Raw genomic sequence first — 16,477 nt, 5'->3', positions numbered from 1 at the left:
TGTTTTCGACTCTGTTTATTTCGTTTCAGTTTAATGGTTCGACTTCAGTTCATAGAATCGGCTGTTTGGCAGGATGAAGATCAAGTTCATCCATTATCCGAAGTTTTTTTCCAGATGGCATTCATTGTTATGTTAAAATTTTTCTTTATTTAGTTATTGTTATTGTTGTGTACGTTACTTTGTCGCAGCGTGAAAGAGGAAATGGTGGCTGAGGAGGAGCCTTATATAGATACCTTATGTTTTTGTCTTTGGTGTTTATCTCTCTATGTTAATGTGCTGCTGTGGAGTTCTAGTAAAGAGAGACTTAAGCAAATATTCGCCTCCTGTCATTAATAAAATTAAGATTATAGGTACACTGAAGCTAGTATAATCTACAATTGTGCTTGCGGTCGGTCATAAAGGGACCTCCAGCTAACTTTTGATCCACTGGAGGGATTTGGCTGATTTTTGGAAGGGTTTATGTTTGATGTATGCTGAGTCTGAATATGTAACCATGTAACTTTATGGAAATTGAATGTATGGTTTTAAAGTTACAGTGTATGTGTGAAAACTGTATTTTTATTGTATGTAATAATTGGTTTAACTGTTTATCTGAAGGGAGGGATGTGTGGGTTGCACCAGATGTGTGATTGGTGATTTTATGCCTCCCCCTGGGAGTGTCCTGTTTGCATGTAACCTCAATAAAAGCCAGGCTGGGTGTTCCAGCACCTCAGACCTCTTCTGACCCTCTAACTTGTAGCCGTGACTCATGTTTGTAGGGGACAGCTATAATCACTACAGGGATTGCTATGCTCTTCATACTCCCTTAGCTACTGAGCTCTTGTAAGAGCTCTTGTTCCTGATCCTGCTTCGCTCTACAGAAGGAAGAGGTTCACCTATTGGAACCTGGAGCCTGGTCGTAGGTCCAGGGCGCAGAGCAGACGGCGAGATACCAGCCCAGCAGCGGTGGTTCGTGGAGTTCGCAGTGCTTATGGTGGCTACGGTGCTGATGGTCCTTTGGAAAGCGCTAGGAGCATCCTTTCTACGGTCCAACTTCCAGCCAGCCTGGAGGCAACCGTAACAGAAATAATCACCCCTAAATCCCTTTCCTCAGATATTGAGGTTAGGACTCTATCAAATATCCTGTACTCTGCCCATGGGTTTTTACGTCCAAGATGCATTATCTTGCACTTATCCACATTAAATGTCAGCTGCCACAACTCTGACCATTTTTCTAGTTTACCTAAATCATTTGCCATTTGGCTTATCCCTCCTGGAACATCAACCCTGTTACATATCTTAGTATCATCAGCAAAATACATACCTTACCATCAAGACCTTCTGCAATATCACTTATAAAAATATTAAAGAGAATGGGTCCAAGTACAGATCCCTGAGGTACCCCACTGGTGACAAGCCCAAGTTTCGAATATACTCCATTGACTACAACCTTCTGTTGCCTGTCACTCAGCCACTGCCTTTACACATTCAACAATATTGGAATACAAACTCAAAGATTGCAGTATATTGATAAGCGTTCTATGTGCAACAGTGTCAAAAGCCTTACTGAAATCTAGGTAAGCAATGTCTACTGCACCACCCTGATCTATAATTTTAGTTACCCAATCAAAAAAAATCAATAAGATTAGTTTGGCATGATCTCCCTGTAAACCCATGTTGTCTCTGATCTTGAAATCCATGTGTTTTTAGATGTTCAACAATCCTATCCTTTAACATGGTTTCCATCACTTTCCCCACTACTGAAGTAAGGCTTACTGGCCTATAGTTGCCTGACTTCTCCCTATTACCTTTCTTGTGAATGGGCACAACATTCGCCAACTTCCAATCTTCTGGGACTACTCCTGTTATCAATGATTGGTTAAATAAATCTGTTAATGGTTTTGCTAGTACACCACTAGGCTCTTTTAATAACTTTGGGTGTATTCCATCAGGTCCCATTGACTTATTTGTCTTTACTTTTGACAGTTGAAATAGAACCTCTTCCTCTGTAAACTCACGTGTAATAAATTACTCATTTATCCTTTTTCTTAACAGAGGTCCCTTTCCTTAATTTTCATCTGTAAATACCGAACAAAAATATTCATTGAGGCAGTCAGCTAGACCTTTATCCTCATCTACATACCTTCCTTCTTTTGTTTTTAATCTAACTAATCCTTGGTTTACTTTCCTTTTCTCATTTATGTATCTAAAAATGTTTTTTGCCCCTTTTTTTTTTTTTTTTTACTGACTGTGCTATTTTCTCTTCTGTGTGTGATTTGGAAGCTCTTATAACTTGCTTAGCCTCTTTCTGCCTAATCTTATAGATCATTCTGTCTTCCTCACTCTGGTTTTTTTTATAATTACTAAATGCTAACTTTTTGTTTTTTACTATTTTGGCCACATCTGCGGAGTACCACAGTGGTTTCTTGGATTTTTTTGCTTTTACTGACAAGCCTAATGCAATTTTCTGTTGCCTTCCGTAGTGCAACTTTTAAATAATCCCATTTCTCTTGGACTCCATGTAAACCGCTCCAGTCTGAAAATGACCTATGCAATTTATAAATTTTATTTTATTAATGCAGTTATTTCAGACTTTAACAATGTCAGTAAATGTCTAGAAACGGCACATGGTATTCTGCAAGATATGTTCTAGTGACCCCAGATGGCGCCATGAAGAGTTCATACACTCGATCTATCCACACACAGTCCTGCTTACCCTCATACAGCCAGTCTGCGATCCCATTGTAAATAATGCCGTCTTTCCCAGAGGACGTCAGCCTTAAGGAGCTGCCTTTCACTTCTCTCTGATAGTAAATGTTATTTTCAAAAATATAGATCTGGTGCAGGGGGAAGAATGAAATCATCATTATTACGGTAGTACAGACTGTGTTGCTTTAAACATGCTGCTGGCTGTTAAATTGTTAAATTCAATGGAGAAACAATATTTGCTACCTAGGGATTCTTCATCCAGTTTCATGGAATCCCAGAGAAAAGCGTTCAGGGTTCCAGTATGTTAACGCCTAATAACCATCCCTATCTGCACGCAGCTTCCTGCATCAACTACCTTCACAAACAGTCACACTGACAGTAAGAAAGCCCCAATGCATTGCTCACAGTACACAGCAACGCTGGAGGATGGCAGTCTGGACAGATAATGACTGATTGCAATGATCACTACAGCTGCTTTCCAGCGTTTTGGCAGAATGTTGCAGGATGGCGAGCCGGTATCCGCAGCTCTCTGACGCTCAGTCATGGCGATGAGGAAATTAACTGAAAATGTCACCAGGTGTAAAGCGAATGTCTTCTAAGAGGCCCATCACGGCAGCCCATTTATCCGCAGATTGAGGGATAATTCCCAGACCATTAACATGTTAAGGTGTCTGCAGTCCCACCTGCGTGACGGTGGTCCATAGGTGATTACAGGCTGATTACAGGGATCAATAACTGTCAGCCTCAGGAAAGGCACTAAACAAATTATCTGTACAGAGGCCCAGAATATAAATACTAATATCCGAGTAATAGGAGGAGTTATTTGGAGGGTTATATGGAGTAATAGGAGGAGTAATAGGGAGGGTTATATGGAGTAATAGGAGGAGTTATAGGGAGGGTTATATGGAGTAATAGGAGGAGTAATAGGGAGGGTTATATGGAGTAATAGGAGGAGTTATAGGGAGGGTTATATGGAGTAATAGGAGGAGTTATAGGGAGGGTATATGGAGTAATAGGAGGAGTTACAGAGAGGGTTACTTACTAGCTGTTGCCCAGTAGCGCCCCATTCAGCATATTGTAAAACGGAATCTTCCACTTCTGGAGGGTTTAACTCCCAAACTTCCCTTAAAAAGACGTGTTTAGAATGATTGATCAGGAAGGATGCATTCAAGGGCTATACAGCAATACAATGGTACGGTACAGAGGATTTATTACATACCTAGTCTGAATATCATAGATAACATAAGAAGCCGTAAAAGACCAATGGAAAACCTGCAAAACAAAGAAAAAAACAGGAAATTAAGATTGTGGACAGAAACACTGTGTAATTAACAGATACTATAAAATTAAAACTTATATAATACCACGAGCCAAATGGCAAATATAATATTGTGCTCAGCAGAATGTCAGCAATAGTAAGCTTTGCCCCGGCACAGGAAGAGCTAATTCAGGGCTCTATCATATATTCGACCAGCGGCCCCTCTGACAAAGACGGATCAAAGTGTAACGATCGGAATAGGGAAACAGTTACCATGGAAACCACCTCCCAAATAGCGAATGCTCCAAGTTTCTAAGCAGAGCACTTAAATCTTCCGCATTATTCCACTCTTAATTTCAGATTTTTTAATTGTATTAATGTACATTTTATTGAATAGCAGAAAAATATCAAATACAATTAAAAACACATCTGTACAGCAAATAATAGATCTAAGTGGTTAGAGAGGACTTGGAAATAAACCACAAATATATACCAATATATACCATGTGTGGCGGAACCATCCTCGCCACTGGGCATTGGAGAAGACGGATTGCCAGCCGTGGAGCTTGCCTAGTGCCCTCTGTTGGTAGCCATTTATAAATATGCCATAATGTTATAATAAGTCACTGTATGTTGCCTGCTATGATTTGACTGTTTGTCATTTTATTGATTTTTCACAGCAATGTTAATGTAATGACCATATGGGCTAGTCCCAAGGAAAATAAAGTTTTAGACAGTTCTTCTTCACCCTCAATCTAGAGTCCCGTCTCTTATTGGGGGAATTGCTATATCACTACAAGGGATTGCTATGCTCTGCATGCTCCCTTGGAAAATCACTTCTAAGCTCTTTTAAGAGCTTGTTCCTGTCTTGCTCTCGGAAGGAGTCTACAGTGGTTATGGTGTCGGCTGGAGTGCTTGGAGCCCTCAGGAAGTGCTAGGAGCATCCAATAACGGAGGTACCCAGTTGGGGTGCCAGGTGATCCGTTACTCCATGAACATATACACCCGACTGGGTGCCTCCGCCAATCGATGCTTCCTAGTATCTCCTAGTACTTCAAGCACTCCACCAGACACCATAGCCACCGCAGACCCTTAGCTGCCGCAGCTTGGCTGGGGTCCTGCCGTCCTCCACCCACCCTGGACCCATGTCAGGGATCCAGCTTCCAGTGGGTACACTTCTACTCCAGAGAGTATAGCAGGATAGCTCTTACAAGAGCTAGTGGTATAGCTGGTATGGCTGTTCCCTACAATCACCAGACAAGGTTCTGTGTTTAGGGTGAAGTAGAACTGTTTAATGGCAGCCACAGCTGGCCTTATATGCAAGTCCCCAGTTTTCCATAACATATTCCAGGGGCATTTCCCACTAGACCTGAGAGGGAACTGTAAAGTACACACTGTAATTACACTGGGTCACAGGTCCAGGATACTCCCACACAAACTAGGGTAATTATCTCTCAAACCCCACAAAAAAAAGTCACATCCCCTGCAACACATAAATATATACCCTGAATGTATAAAATAAATATACTAAAAACGTATACAGAAATATATACCCTGAACGTATACCGCGGCGCAAATATATACCATGAACGTATACCGCAAATATATACCCTGAACGTATACCGCAAATATTTACCCTGAACGTATAAAATAAATATACCATAAACTTATACCGCAAATATATACCCTGAATGTATAAAATAAATATACCATAAACGTATACCGCAAATATATACCCTGAATGTATAAAATAAATATACCATAAACGTATACCGCAAATATATACCCTGAACGTATAAAATAAATATACCATAAACGTATACCGCAAATATATACCCTGAACGTATAAAATAAATATACCATAAACGTATACCACAAATATATACCCTGAATGTATAAAATAAATATACCATAAACGTATACCGCAAATATATACCCTGAACGTATAAAATAAATATACCATAAACGTATACCGCAAATATATACCCTGAATGTATAAAATAAATATACCATAAACGTATACCGCAAATATATACCCTGAACGTATACCGCAAATATTTACCCTGAACGTATAAAATAAATATACCATAAACGTATACCGCAAATATATACCCTGAACGTATACCGCAAATATATACCCTGAACGTATAAAATAAATATACCATAAACGCATACCGCAAATATATACCCTAAACGTAAACCGCAAATATATACCCTGAGCGTATAAAAGAAATATACCATAAACGTATACCGCAAATATATACCCTGAACGTATAAAATAAATATACCATAAACGTATACCGCAAATATATACCCTAAACGTATACCGCAAATATATACCCTGAACGTATAAAATAAATATACCATAAACGTATACCGCAAATATATACCCTGAATGTATAAAATAAATATACCATAAACGTATACCGCAAATATATACCCTGAACGTATACCGCAAATATTTACCCTGAACGTATAAAATAAATATACCATAAACTTATACCGCAAATATATACCCTGAACGTATACCGCAAATATATACCCTGAACGTATAAAATAAATATACCATAAACGTATACCGCAAATATATACCCTGAACGTATAAAATAAATATACCATAAACGCATACCGCAAATATATACCCTAAACGTAAACCGCAAATATATACCCTGAGCGTATAAAAGAAATATACCATAAACGTATACCGCAAATATATACCCTGAACGTATAAAATAAATATACCATAAACGTATACCGCAAATATATACCCTAAACGTAAACCGCAAATATATACCCTGAACGTATAAAATAAATATACCATAAACGTATACCGCAAATATATACCCTGAACGTATAAAATAAATATACCATAAACGCATACCGCAAATATATACCCTAAACGTAAACCGCAAATATATACCCTGAGCGTATAAAAGAAATATACCATAAACGTATACCGCAAATATATACCCTGAACGTATAAAATAAATATACCATAAACGTATACCGCAAATATATACCCTGAACGTAAACCGCAAATATATACCCTGAATGTATAAAATAAATATACCATAAACGTATACCGCAAATATATACCCTAAACGTAAACCGCAAATATATACCCTGAGCGTATAAAAGAAATATACCATAAACGTATACAGAAATATATACTGTGATAAAGTACATGGTGTGATCAGTGAAGGAGTCTATATTTCCCCTAGATTTCTAGAGAAGCATCTCACATTTAACCCCAGGGGGAGTATGGATGGTATGCAAAGTAAAATAATGTTTAGAGATGGGTCCCTGGGGTGGAGCATTTGGAGATTAGGGCGGGCCGGTGCTCCACTCCTCAGCTTACAAGGTGACTGAGCGCTGGAGTGTAGATGTTGGCAGTCAAGGTTCCAGTGGGTAAACCTCTCTTCCTTCAGAGAGTCAAGCAGGAACAGCAAGAGCTTAGTGATTATAACCCGTGAGGTAGCCATCCCCAGGGTAGATACAGCCTTTCCCCCCACACATGATACAGAGACTCTATGTTGAGGGTGAAACAGGAACTCTTTAATGCAAAACAAGCACTTACAATTTGTACACACATTTAAACCCCCAACAGCCTCATTTACATACAATAGGTTATGTAACGGCTACCCCAGTTGGAGAGGGGGTATCAGCCGTTGGAGACGTCCTTCTTCCCGGCAAGCTGCTGTGCAGTAGTGGAATAGCTTTATCCCATCCGCTGGATCCAAGTAGAGAGCAGGGCAGAGCTCTTAAAACAGCTAGTGATTATGCTGAGCAGGTTCTCTTTCAATAACGAGACGAGACTACGTTTTGAAGGGTCAAGAAGAACTGAGGTTTAATGACAGGTATTCTCCTTTTATGCAGTGCTCCCATGCAAGGGAGACACCCACAGACTTATATTCTTATGACCAGTACAACTTGGGGAACAACATATTCAAAATTCGTGCAAATCCATTCGGTGGTTCAGGAGATAGTAAAAAGTCCCTTGAACCGAACGCACGCCTCTGGGTATGCCCAAAAACAGTTCCACAGATTCAGGCTGTGCGGTCGGTCTATTCTTTCATTCAACGAAAATTCCTTTTTACACGAACTGATTCATTTGTGCTTGGACTCTTTCAGTCAATAGCAAGAGCTGATGGGAGATTGAGGAGGGACAAAGCAGCCAGTTTAAACTGGTCTGGCAGTGTCCCTGGGACAACGCCCTGCTGGAGAAACAATAGGACAGGAAAAAGAGGGAGGGGAAGAGGCCCATTTTCCCTTGGGGCAGAGCCAGGACCAGGAACAAGGAAGTGACAGGAGCAATTGACTTTTAAACAAGCACTTTTCATGGGAATTTGTTTGTCACAAGCCCACATCTTGCTAAGTAAGCAGTTTTTTATTGTTTTACAATAAATATATCTTGTTATACTGTGCCATTGGTGTGCTCCTGGTTCTGTCTCCCATACAGTGCTGCAGAATAAAGTTTGGTCTCTCTGAGTAACCAGATTGTGGGAATATTTCCCTCTCCATAGAAGCTTATCCCAGCCAGAGTCATTAGGCTCTGGGAAATGTGAGTGCGAACTCCCAATTTTCTATTAAGTGTGCACTACAAGAATATTTTAAAATCAGATGGTCTGCACTATATTGTCTATATATGAATCTTTTCAGATGATTTTTATGAAGGTTTAGTGGTGAGATATATACTTACTAGATACAGATAGTAATATATTTTTCTGGATATTGGATTGCTTTACACATATTTGGTGATTGCTGCTGATTTCTAAGATCTCTATTATCATAAGTGCTACACTTTTTAACAAACCCGTTTAGCGCTATCCACTACATTGCGGGAGCTGTATTTAAGCTCCCTGAAAGTGTGAGTGTACAATTTACAACTTTCTTTACTCTATCGAGACGTTTTTAACTTACTACACTCTCATTACATCCATTCTCTAACGGACACTTCAGGTGCTGCACCTTCTTTTTCCGGTTTTACCCTACCCCCTCTCAGACACGAGACTCCGTTTTGGTGATTAACCTGCATTTGGACTAGATCAGTTTTGTACAAGTGCTGAATTCTTTTAGTTTTTATCTGTTGACTTGTTTTAACAAGCCTATGAAATCCAGGATATCTCAAGGAGGAATGCAGGCGCACTCACTGTCAGCGTCCGGATCCCACTGCGTGTGTTCATATTAAAGCATAGGGACACGGCCTGAATCAATAAAGATAATCTTAATTTCCCCTTAACTGCCTTTTTATAAAATTCTACATTTTCCAGTTACTTTCTAGTCACTATTTGGGAACGTTTCCACCTGGCTTCGTGCCCACTCACATGCAATTATCATGGGAAATTCATGTAATTAAGAATATTTTTACACAGAAAGGCTGATTGGAACCACATTTGTACAGAATATAACTGAATTGAGATGCAGGTAGGGAGAGTGTGACAGGTTACTAATAGTGATTGGGGGATAACCCCTTAAGGAAATATATAGAAAAGCGAGAAAGAAAGGCACGGTCTGAGATAGATAAATCCTAATATATCTAGTGCTAAAATCTAAACATAAACTTTAATAAACAACCGTAAAACCTAAACGTCTAATGGCTATAATTACTATAGATACATGGGTGGGGGAGGGGGCGTATTGGGCTAGAAGGTACAAAAAGTATATATAGTACCTGGGACCATGGAGGGCAATACTTAATCTAAAGCAAATAGATGCCTTCAAATGCACATTCCCACATGTCTCCAACCCCCATCACACAGTGCCGAAGTACCGTCAGACCCCTGACCTCTTGCTAAAAGTATAGCCGTAACCAACTACCGTATTTATTCGAGTATAACGCGCAAAATTTTGTTCCGATTTTTAATCTAAAATTAGGGGTGCGCGTTATACTCGAATAAATATTAGCCCAGCAGAAGAGGGAGGGAGTGGGTGCTCCGATAATACCTCCTGGGGTGGCGGGCAGCAAGCGTTTACTCACCTCCCTGCAGCTCCTCCAGCTCCCCAGTGTAAATCTCGCGAGACCCGTGGCCAGCTCTGACGGCCGCGGGTCTCGCGAGATTTACACTGGGGAGCTGGAGGAGCTGCAGGGAGGTGAGTAAACGCTTGCTGCCCGGCGGTCCTGGGAGGTATTATCGGAGCACCCCCTCCCTCTTCTGCTGGGCTAATATTTATTCGAGTATAACGAGCAACCCTAATTTTAGATTAAAAATCGGTACAAAATGTTATACCGATTTTTAATCGAAAATTAGGGGTGCGCGTTATACTCGAATAAATACGGTAATAGCTAAGTATCAACGAACGATATTACAAGTTAAAACATATAGCGAGGTGGCTAATCTAGGAGATATAAAGAATGTTCGCATTTACTAGAAATGTCTCAGCCATTGACGTGGTTCAAGATGCCACCAAGAGTAAGATTGGCCTGCACTTGTGTTGGATCTTTATCTTCTGTTATTATAATGTCAAAGAATCAAATTCTGGTACAAAGTGATCTTAGAAGAGGGACAATGTCCTACATCTGCCAAAAAGTCACATTTACTGCCCTCAATCAGCATCAATAACCTTTCAAGATTTACAGCGGCTGCGGTGTAGGCAGATGATAATTTATGGTGAAATATTACTGCCCATAACCACTAAGTGCTGCCAAGAACATGTTAAATATAAGGGAACGGCGTGCGACACATTGAAATCATTGGAATGTCTGTCAACACTTCCACATTATTTCACCAGATGAATTGACTCATAAAAACAGTCATCGAAGCCAATGATAATTAGTTTATTTTACATTCCGAGAATCCAACAAAAGGAGACAATATGCAAATTACACAAACAAAGTGAGCAAAAAGGTAGATTGTCAAAGAATGCATGAAGAAACATATCTCTTATCCTGAGGGAAAGTCCGAAAAATACAGAGAGACACATCGAGAGAGAGACAGAGAGAAAAACTGTGAGCAAAAGAGAGAGCCAGCACGTGCGAGAGAGATAATAGGAGGGATACAGTGAGAGAAATACTGAGATAATGAGACAGGGATAGACAGTGAAAGGAATAGTGAGATAATAAGACCGAGAGAGTGTGACAGAGACAGACTTATTAAACCGCCCCATATTAACCTGCGCCATCTGACGTCTTATTAAACTGCCCCATATTAACCTGCGCCATCTGATTGCTTATTTAACCGCCCCATATTAACCTGCACCATCGAACGTCTTATTAAACCGCCCCATATTAACCTGCGCCATCTGACGTCTTATTTAACCGCCCCATATTAACCTGCACCATCGAACGTCTTATTAAACCGCCCCATATTAACCTGCACCATCTGACGTCATATTTAACCGCCCCATATTAACCTGCACCATCTGTCTTATTTAACCGCCCCATATTAACCTGCGCCATCTGACGTTTTATTAAACCGCCCCATATTAACCTGCGCCATCTGACGTCTTATTTAACCGCCCCATATTAACCTGCACCATCGAACGTCTTATTTAACCGCCCCATATTAACCTGCGCCATCTGACGTCTTATTTAACCGCCCCATATTAACCTGTACCATCGAACGTCTTATTTAACCGCCCCATATTAACCTGCACCATTGAACGTCTTATTAAACCGCCCCATATTAACCTGCACCATCTGACGTCTTATTTAATTGCCCCATATTAACCTGCGCCATCTGACGTCTTATTTAACCGCCCCATATTAACCTGCGCCATCTGACGTTTTATTAAACCACCCCATATTAACCTGTGCCATCTGACGTCTTATTTAACCGCCCCATATTAACCTGCACCATCGAACGTCTTATTTAACCGCCCCATATTAACCTGCACCATCTGACGTCTTATTAAACCGCCCCATATTAACCTGCACCATCGAACGTCTTATTTAACCGCCCCATATTAACCTGCACCATCTGACGTCTTATTAAACCGCCCCATATTAACCTGCACCATCTGACGTCTTATTTAACCGCCCCATATTAACCTGCGCCATCTGACGTCTTATTTAACCGCCCCATATTAACCTGCACCATCTGACGCCCCATATTAACCTGCACCATCTGATTGCTTATTTAACCGCCCCATATTAACCTGCGCCATCTGATTGCTTATTTAACCGCCCCATATTAAACTGCGCCATCTGATTGCTTATTTAACCGCCCCATATTAACCTGCGCCATCTGATTGCTTATTTAACCGCCCCATATTAACCTGCGCCATCTGATTGCTTATTTAACCGCCCCATGATAACCTGCGCCATCTGACGTCTTATTTAACCGCCCCATATTAACCTGCGCCATCTGATTGCTTATTTAACCGCCCCATATTAACCTGCGCCATCTGATTGCTTATTTAACCGCCCCATATTAACCTGCGCCATCTGATTGCTTATTTAACCGCCCCATGATAACCTGCGCCATCTGACGTCTTATTTAACCGCCCCATATTAACCTGCGCCATCTGATTGCTTATTTAACCGCCCCATATTAACCTGCGCCATCTGATTGCTTATTTAACCGCCCCATATTAACCTGCGCCATCTGACGCCCCATATTAACCTGCACCATCTGATTGCTTATTTAACCGCCCCATATTAACCTGCGCCATCTGATTGCTTATTTAACCGCCCCATATTAACCTGCGCCATCTGATTGCTTATTTAACCGCCCCATATTAACCTGCGCCATCCGATTGCTTATTTAACCGCCCCATATTAACCTGCGACATCCGATTGCTTATTTAACCGCCCCATATTAACCTGCGCCATCTGATTGCTTATTTAACCGCCCCATATTAACCTGCGCCATCGAACGTCTTATTAAACCGCCCCATATTAACCTGCGCCATCTGATTGCTTATTTAACCGCCCCATATTAACCTGCGCCATCTGATTGCTTATTTAACCGCCCCATATTAACCTGCGACATCTGACGTCTTATTAAACCGCCCCATATTAACCTGCGCCATCTGATTGCTTGTTAAACTACCTCACCTGCCCCATTTTACACCATGTTACAGAAGAATCAGCCATGAGGTGCATGCTAGGATATATTAGAGAGATAAGTAATGAGATATAGATGGAGATTTATCAAGGTAAAATAAATTGCGTTCTAGGCGCAAAATGCTGAATGTTAAGAGACGTTCTATAATGACTGTTCCTTAATCAGCTCTTTATTTAATAAATCTTCCCCTACAGAATATATCATAAAATTCCAAATACTGAGTTAAAGGAATCATGGATAAAACGCAAAACGGATTCTCAAATTTCAAGAAGTGGAGCGATGTTTAGGTGAAAAACCCCATACCACAATACCACATGCATAAAGACCTTCAGATAACAATCATACATATACTCCCAATAGAGGGCAGTCACAAAATCAGGGCAGTATGGTACATGGAAAAAAGAATTGACAAATAGCAATAATAATGTGATCACATTCAATATGCTGATTGATAGATTAGTGATAAAAATAACTGTTTATTTAAACTCAATAGGTTAAAAACAATATAACAAAATAGGGTTAAACTATAATTTAGCAAGAGTATGCAACCAGGTTGCCGTTCACAGGACTAAATGGTAAGTATAACGGTACGTACCTGCTACTCACAAACACGCTTTATCACAACGGGGGTTTCCCATGTAGATCAGTAGTCTCGGCGGTATCCGCCTGGTGGAGTCAATGTAATTGCGTCACGTCGCTTCAAATGTCCTGACGAAGCCGTCTGTGCACCGCGAAACGCGTAGATGTGACGCAATTACGCATCCAGGTGGGCGGAGCTAAGCGAGACCGGGAAATACGAACGGCAGCCACACAGCACAAAGCGTTTTTTACATAAACATCGCTCCTCTTCTTGGAATTTGATAATATGTTTTGAGATGTGGTGAAGGGTGTCCATCAAAGTGTTGTAGCTGAAGTATTATCATAAATTTTTCCAAATTTGCTGATTATTAATTTTATGAGATGGACAATAGGCTCTTTTTTCCCCATTTAAAACCTAGTTGTCTTTTAGCGCTCCGATATATATCCTAATTTTTGCAATAAGGATTCTGTTTATTAGATAATAAATCCACTAAAATGATAAAAAGATAATTAATTGATTAAGGAGAAAGAAATACTCTGAAACCAGCAACAATGCAAACAAACCAATGAGATTAGGGAACTAAGCTACACGGTGTGCGCATGCTGCACGGTTTGATAATAAACATATTTGGAAATAAATGAGATAATTTCAGCTAATCTTTTTCCCCAGATACGGACGATAAAAGGATGTCTCTCATTAAGAATACATTTGTTTTTCAAATCCTCCTGACATTGCAAAACCGAGAGATCGCTCATTGTGAGTCTCTGCAATATAAGAATCTTTAATCTTCTCACTTCTATACAGGATTTTAGAGACGACTGGAAAATTAAGATTCTGCAGCTGGTCTGGTATGATCTTCACATAACTCATACAGAGCATAGAAACAAGTCCATCCAACCACTCCCCCCAGACTGCGATAAACAAGTACGTCCAGCCTGCGATAAACAAGTCTGTCCAGCCACTCCCCCCAGCACCCCCCAGACTGCGATAAACAAGTCTGTCCAGCCACTCCCCCCAGACTGCGATAAACAAGTACGTCCAGTCTGCGAGAAACAAGTCTGTCCAGCCACTCCCCCCAGCACCCCCCAGACTGCGAGAAACAAGTACATCCAGCCCGCGATAAACAAGTCCGTCCAGCCAATCCACCCAGCACCCCCAGACTGCGATAAACAAGTCCGTCCAGCCACTCCACCCAGCACCCCCCAGACTGCGATAAACAAGTCCGTCCAGCCCGCGATAAACAAGTCCGTCCAGCCACTCCACCCAGCACCCCCCAGACTGCGATAAACAAGTCCGTCCAGCCACTCCACCCAGCACCCCCCAGACTGCGATAAACAAGTCCGTCCAGCCACTCACCCCAGCACCCCCCAGACTGCGATAAACAAGTCCGTCCAGCCACTCCACCCAGCACCCCCCAGACTGCGATAAACAAGTCCGTCCAGCCACTCACCCCAGCACCCCCCAGACTGCGATAAACAAGTCCGTCCAGCCACTCCCCCCAGCACCCCCCAGACTGCGATAAACAAGTCCGTCCAGCCACTCCACCCAGCACCCCCCAGACTGCGATAAACAAGTCCGTCCAGCCACTCCACCCAGCACCCCCCAGACTGCGATAAACGAGTCCGTCCAGCCACTCCACCCAGCACCCCCCAGACTGCGAGAAACAAGTCCGTCCAGCCACTCCACTGAGCACCCCCAGACTGCAATAAACAAGTCTGTCCAGCCACTCCACCCAGCACCCCCCAGACTGCGAGAAACAAGTCCGTCCAGCCACTCCACCCAGCAGCCCCCAGACTGCGAGAAACAAGTCTGTCCAGCCACTCCACCCAGCACCCCCCAGACTGCGATAAACAAGTCCGTCTAGCCACTCCCCCCAGCACCCCCCAGACTGCGATAAACAAGTCTGTCCAGCCACTCCACCCAGCACCCCCCAGACTGCGATAAACAAGTCCGTCCAGCCACTCCACCCAGCACCCCCCAGACTGCGATAAACAAGTCCGTCCAGCCACTCCACCCAGCACCCCCCAGACTGCGATAAACAAGTCCGTCCAGCCACTCCACCCAGCACCCCCCAGACTGCGAGAAACAAGTCCGTCCAGCCACTCCACCCAGCACCCCCCAGACTGCAATAAACAAGTCTGTCCAGCCACTCCACCCAGCACCCCCCAGACTGCAATAAACAAGTCCGTCCAGCCACTCCACCCAGCACCCCCCAGACTGCGATAAACAAGTACGTCCAGCCACTCCACCCAGCACCCCCCAGACTGCGATAAACAAGTCTGTCCAGCCACTCCACCCAGCACCCCCAGACTGCGATAAACAAGTCCGTCCAGCCACTCCCCCCAGCACCCCCCAGACTGCGAGAAACAAGTCTGTCCAGCCACTCCACCCAGCACCCCCCAGACTGCAATAAACAAGTCCGTCCAGCCACTCCACCCAGCACCCCCCAGACTGCAATAAACAAGTCTGTCCAGCCACTCCACCCAGCACCCCCAGACTGCGATAAACAAGTCTGTCCAGCCACTCCACCCAGCACCCCCCAGACTGCAATAAACAAGTCTGTCCAGCCACTTCTCCCAGCACCCCCAGACTGCGATAAACAAGTCTGTCCAGCCACTCCACCCAGCACCACCCAGACTGCAATAAACAAGTATGTCCAGCCACTCCACCCAGCACCCCCAGACTGCGATAAACAAGTCCGTCCAGCCACTCCCCCCAGCACCCCCCAGACTGCGAGAAACAAGTCTGTCCAGCCACTCCACCCAGCACACCCCAGACTGCAATAAACAAGTCCGTCCAGCCACTCCCCCTAGCACCCCCCAGACTGCGAGAAACAAGTCTGTCCAGCCACTCCACCCAGCACCCCCCAGACTTCAATAAACAAGTCCGTCCAGCCACTCCACCCAGCACCCCCCAGACTGCAATAAACAAGTCTGTCCAGCCACT

At 42.8% G+C, this 16,477-nt stretch overlaps 1 protein-coding gene across 1 annotated transcript in view; it reads right to left on the bottom strand.

Moving 5' to 3' along the window:
* Nucleotides 1–16,477, bottom strand: part of DPP10 (dipeptidyl peptidase like 10) — a 349,421-nt gene that overhangs the window by 79,433 nt on the left and 253,511 nt on the right. The window contains exons 6-8 of the mRNA XM_063429143.1: nt 3,908–3,960; nt 3,731–3,812; nt 2,696–2,816 (exon numbers count right to left, since the gene is read on the bottom strand). Of these exons, the coding sequence (XP_063285213.1) occupies nt 2,696–2,816; nt 3,731–3,812; nt 3,908–3,960 (256 nt within the window). The remainder of the gene's footprint in view (nt 1–2,695; nt 2,817–3,730; nt 3,813–3,907; nt 3,961–16,477) is intronic.

The sequence above is a fragment of the Pelobates fuscus genome, chromosome 8 (assembly GCF_036172605.1).
Source record: "Pelobates fuscus isolate aPelFus1 chromosome 8, aPelFus1.pri, whole genome shotgun sequence".
Lineage (NCBI taxonomy): Eukaryota > Metazoa > Chordata > Amphibia > Anura > Pelobatidae > Pelobates > Pelobates fuscus.
The sequence above is the reverse complement of the archived record's forward strand: the minus strand, read 5'-3'. Positions and strand labels throughout refer to the sequence as shown.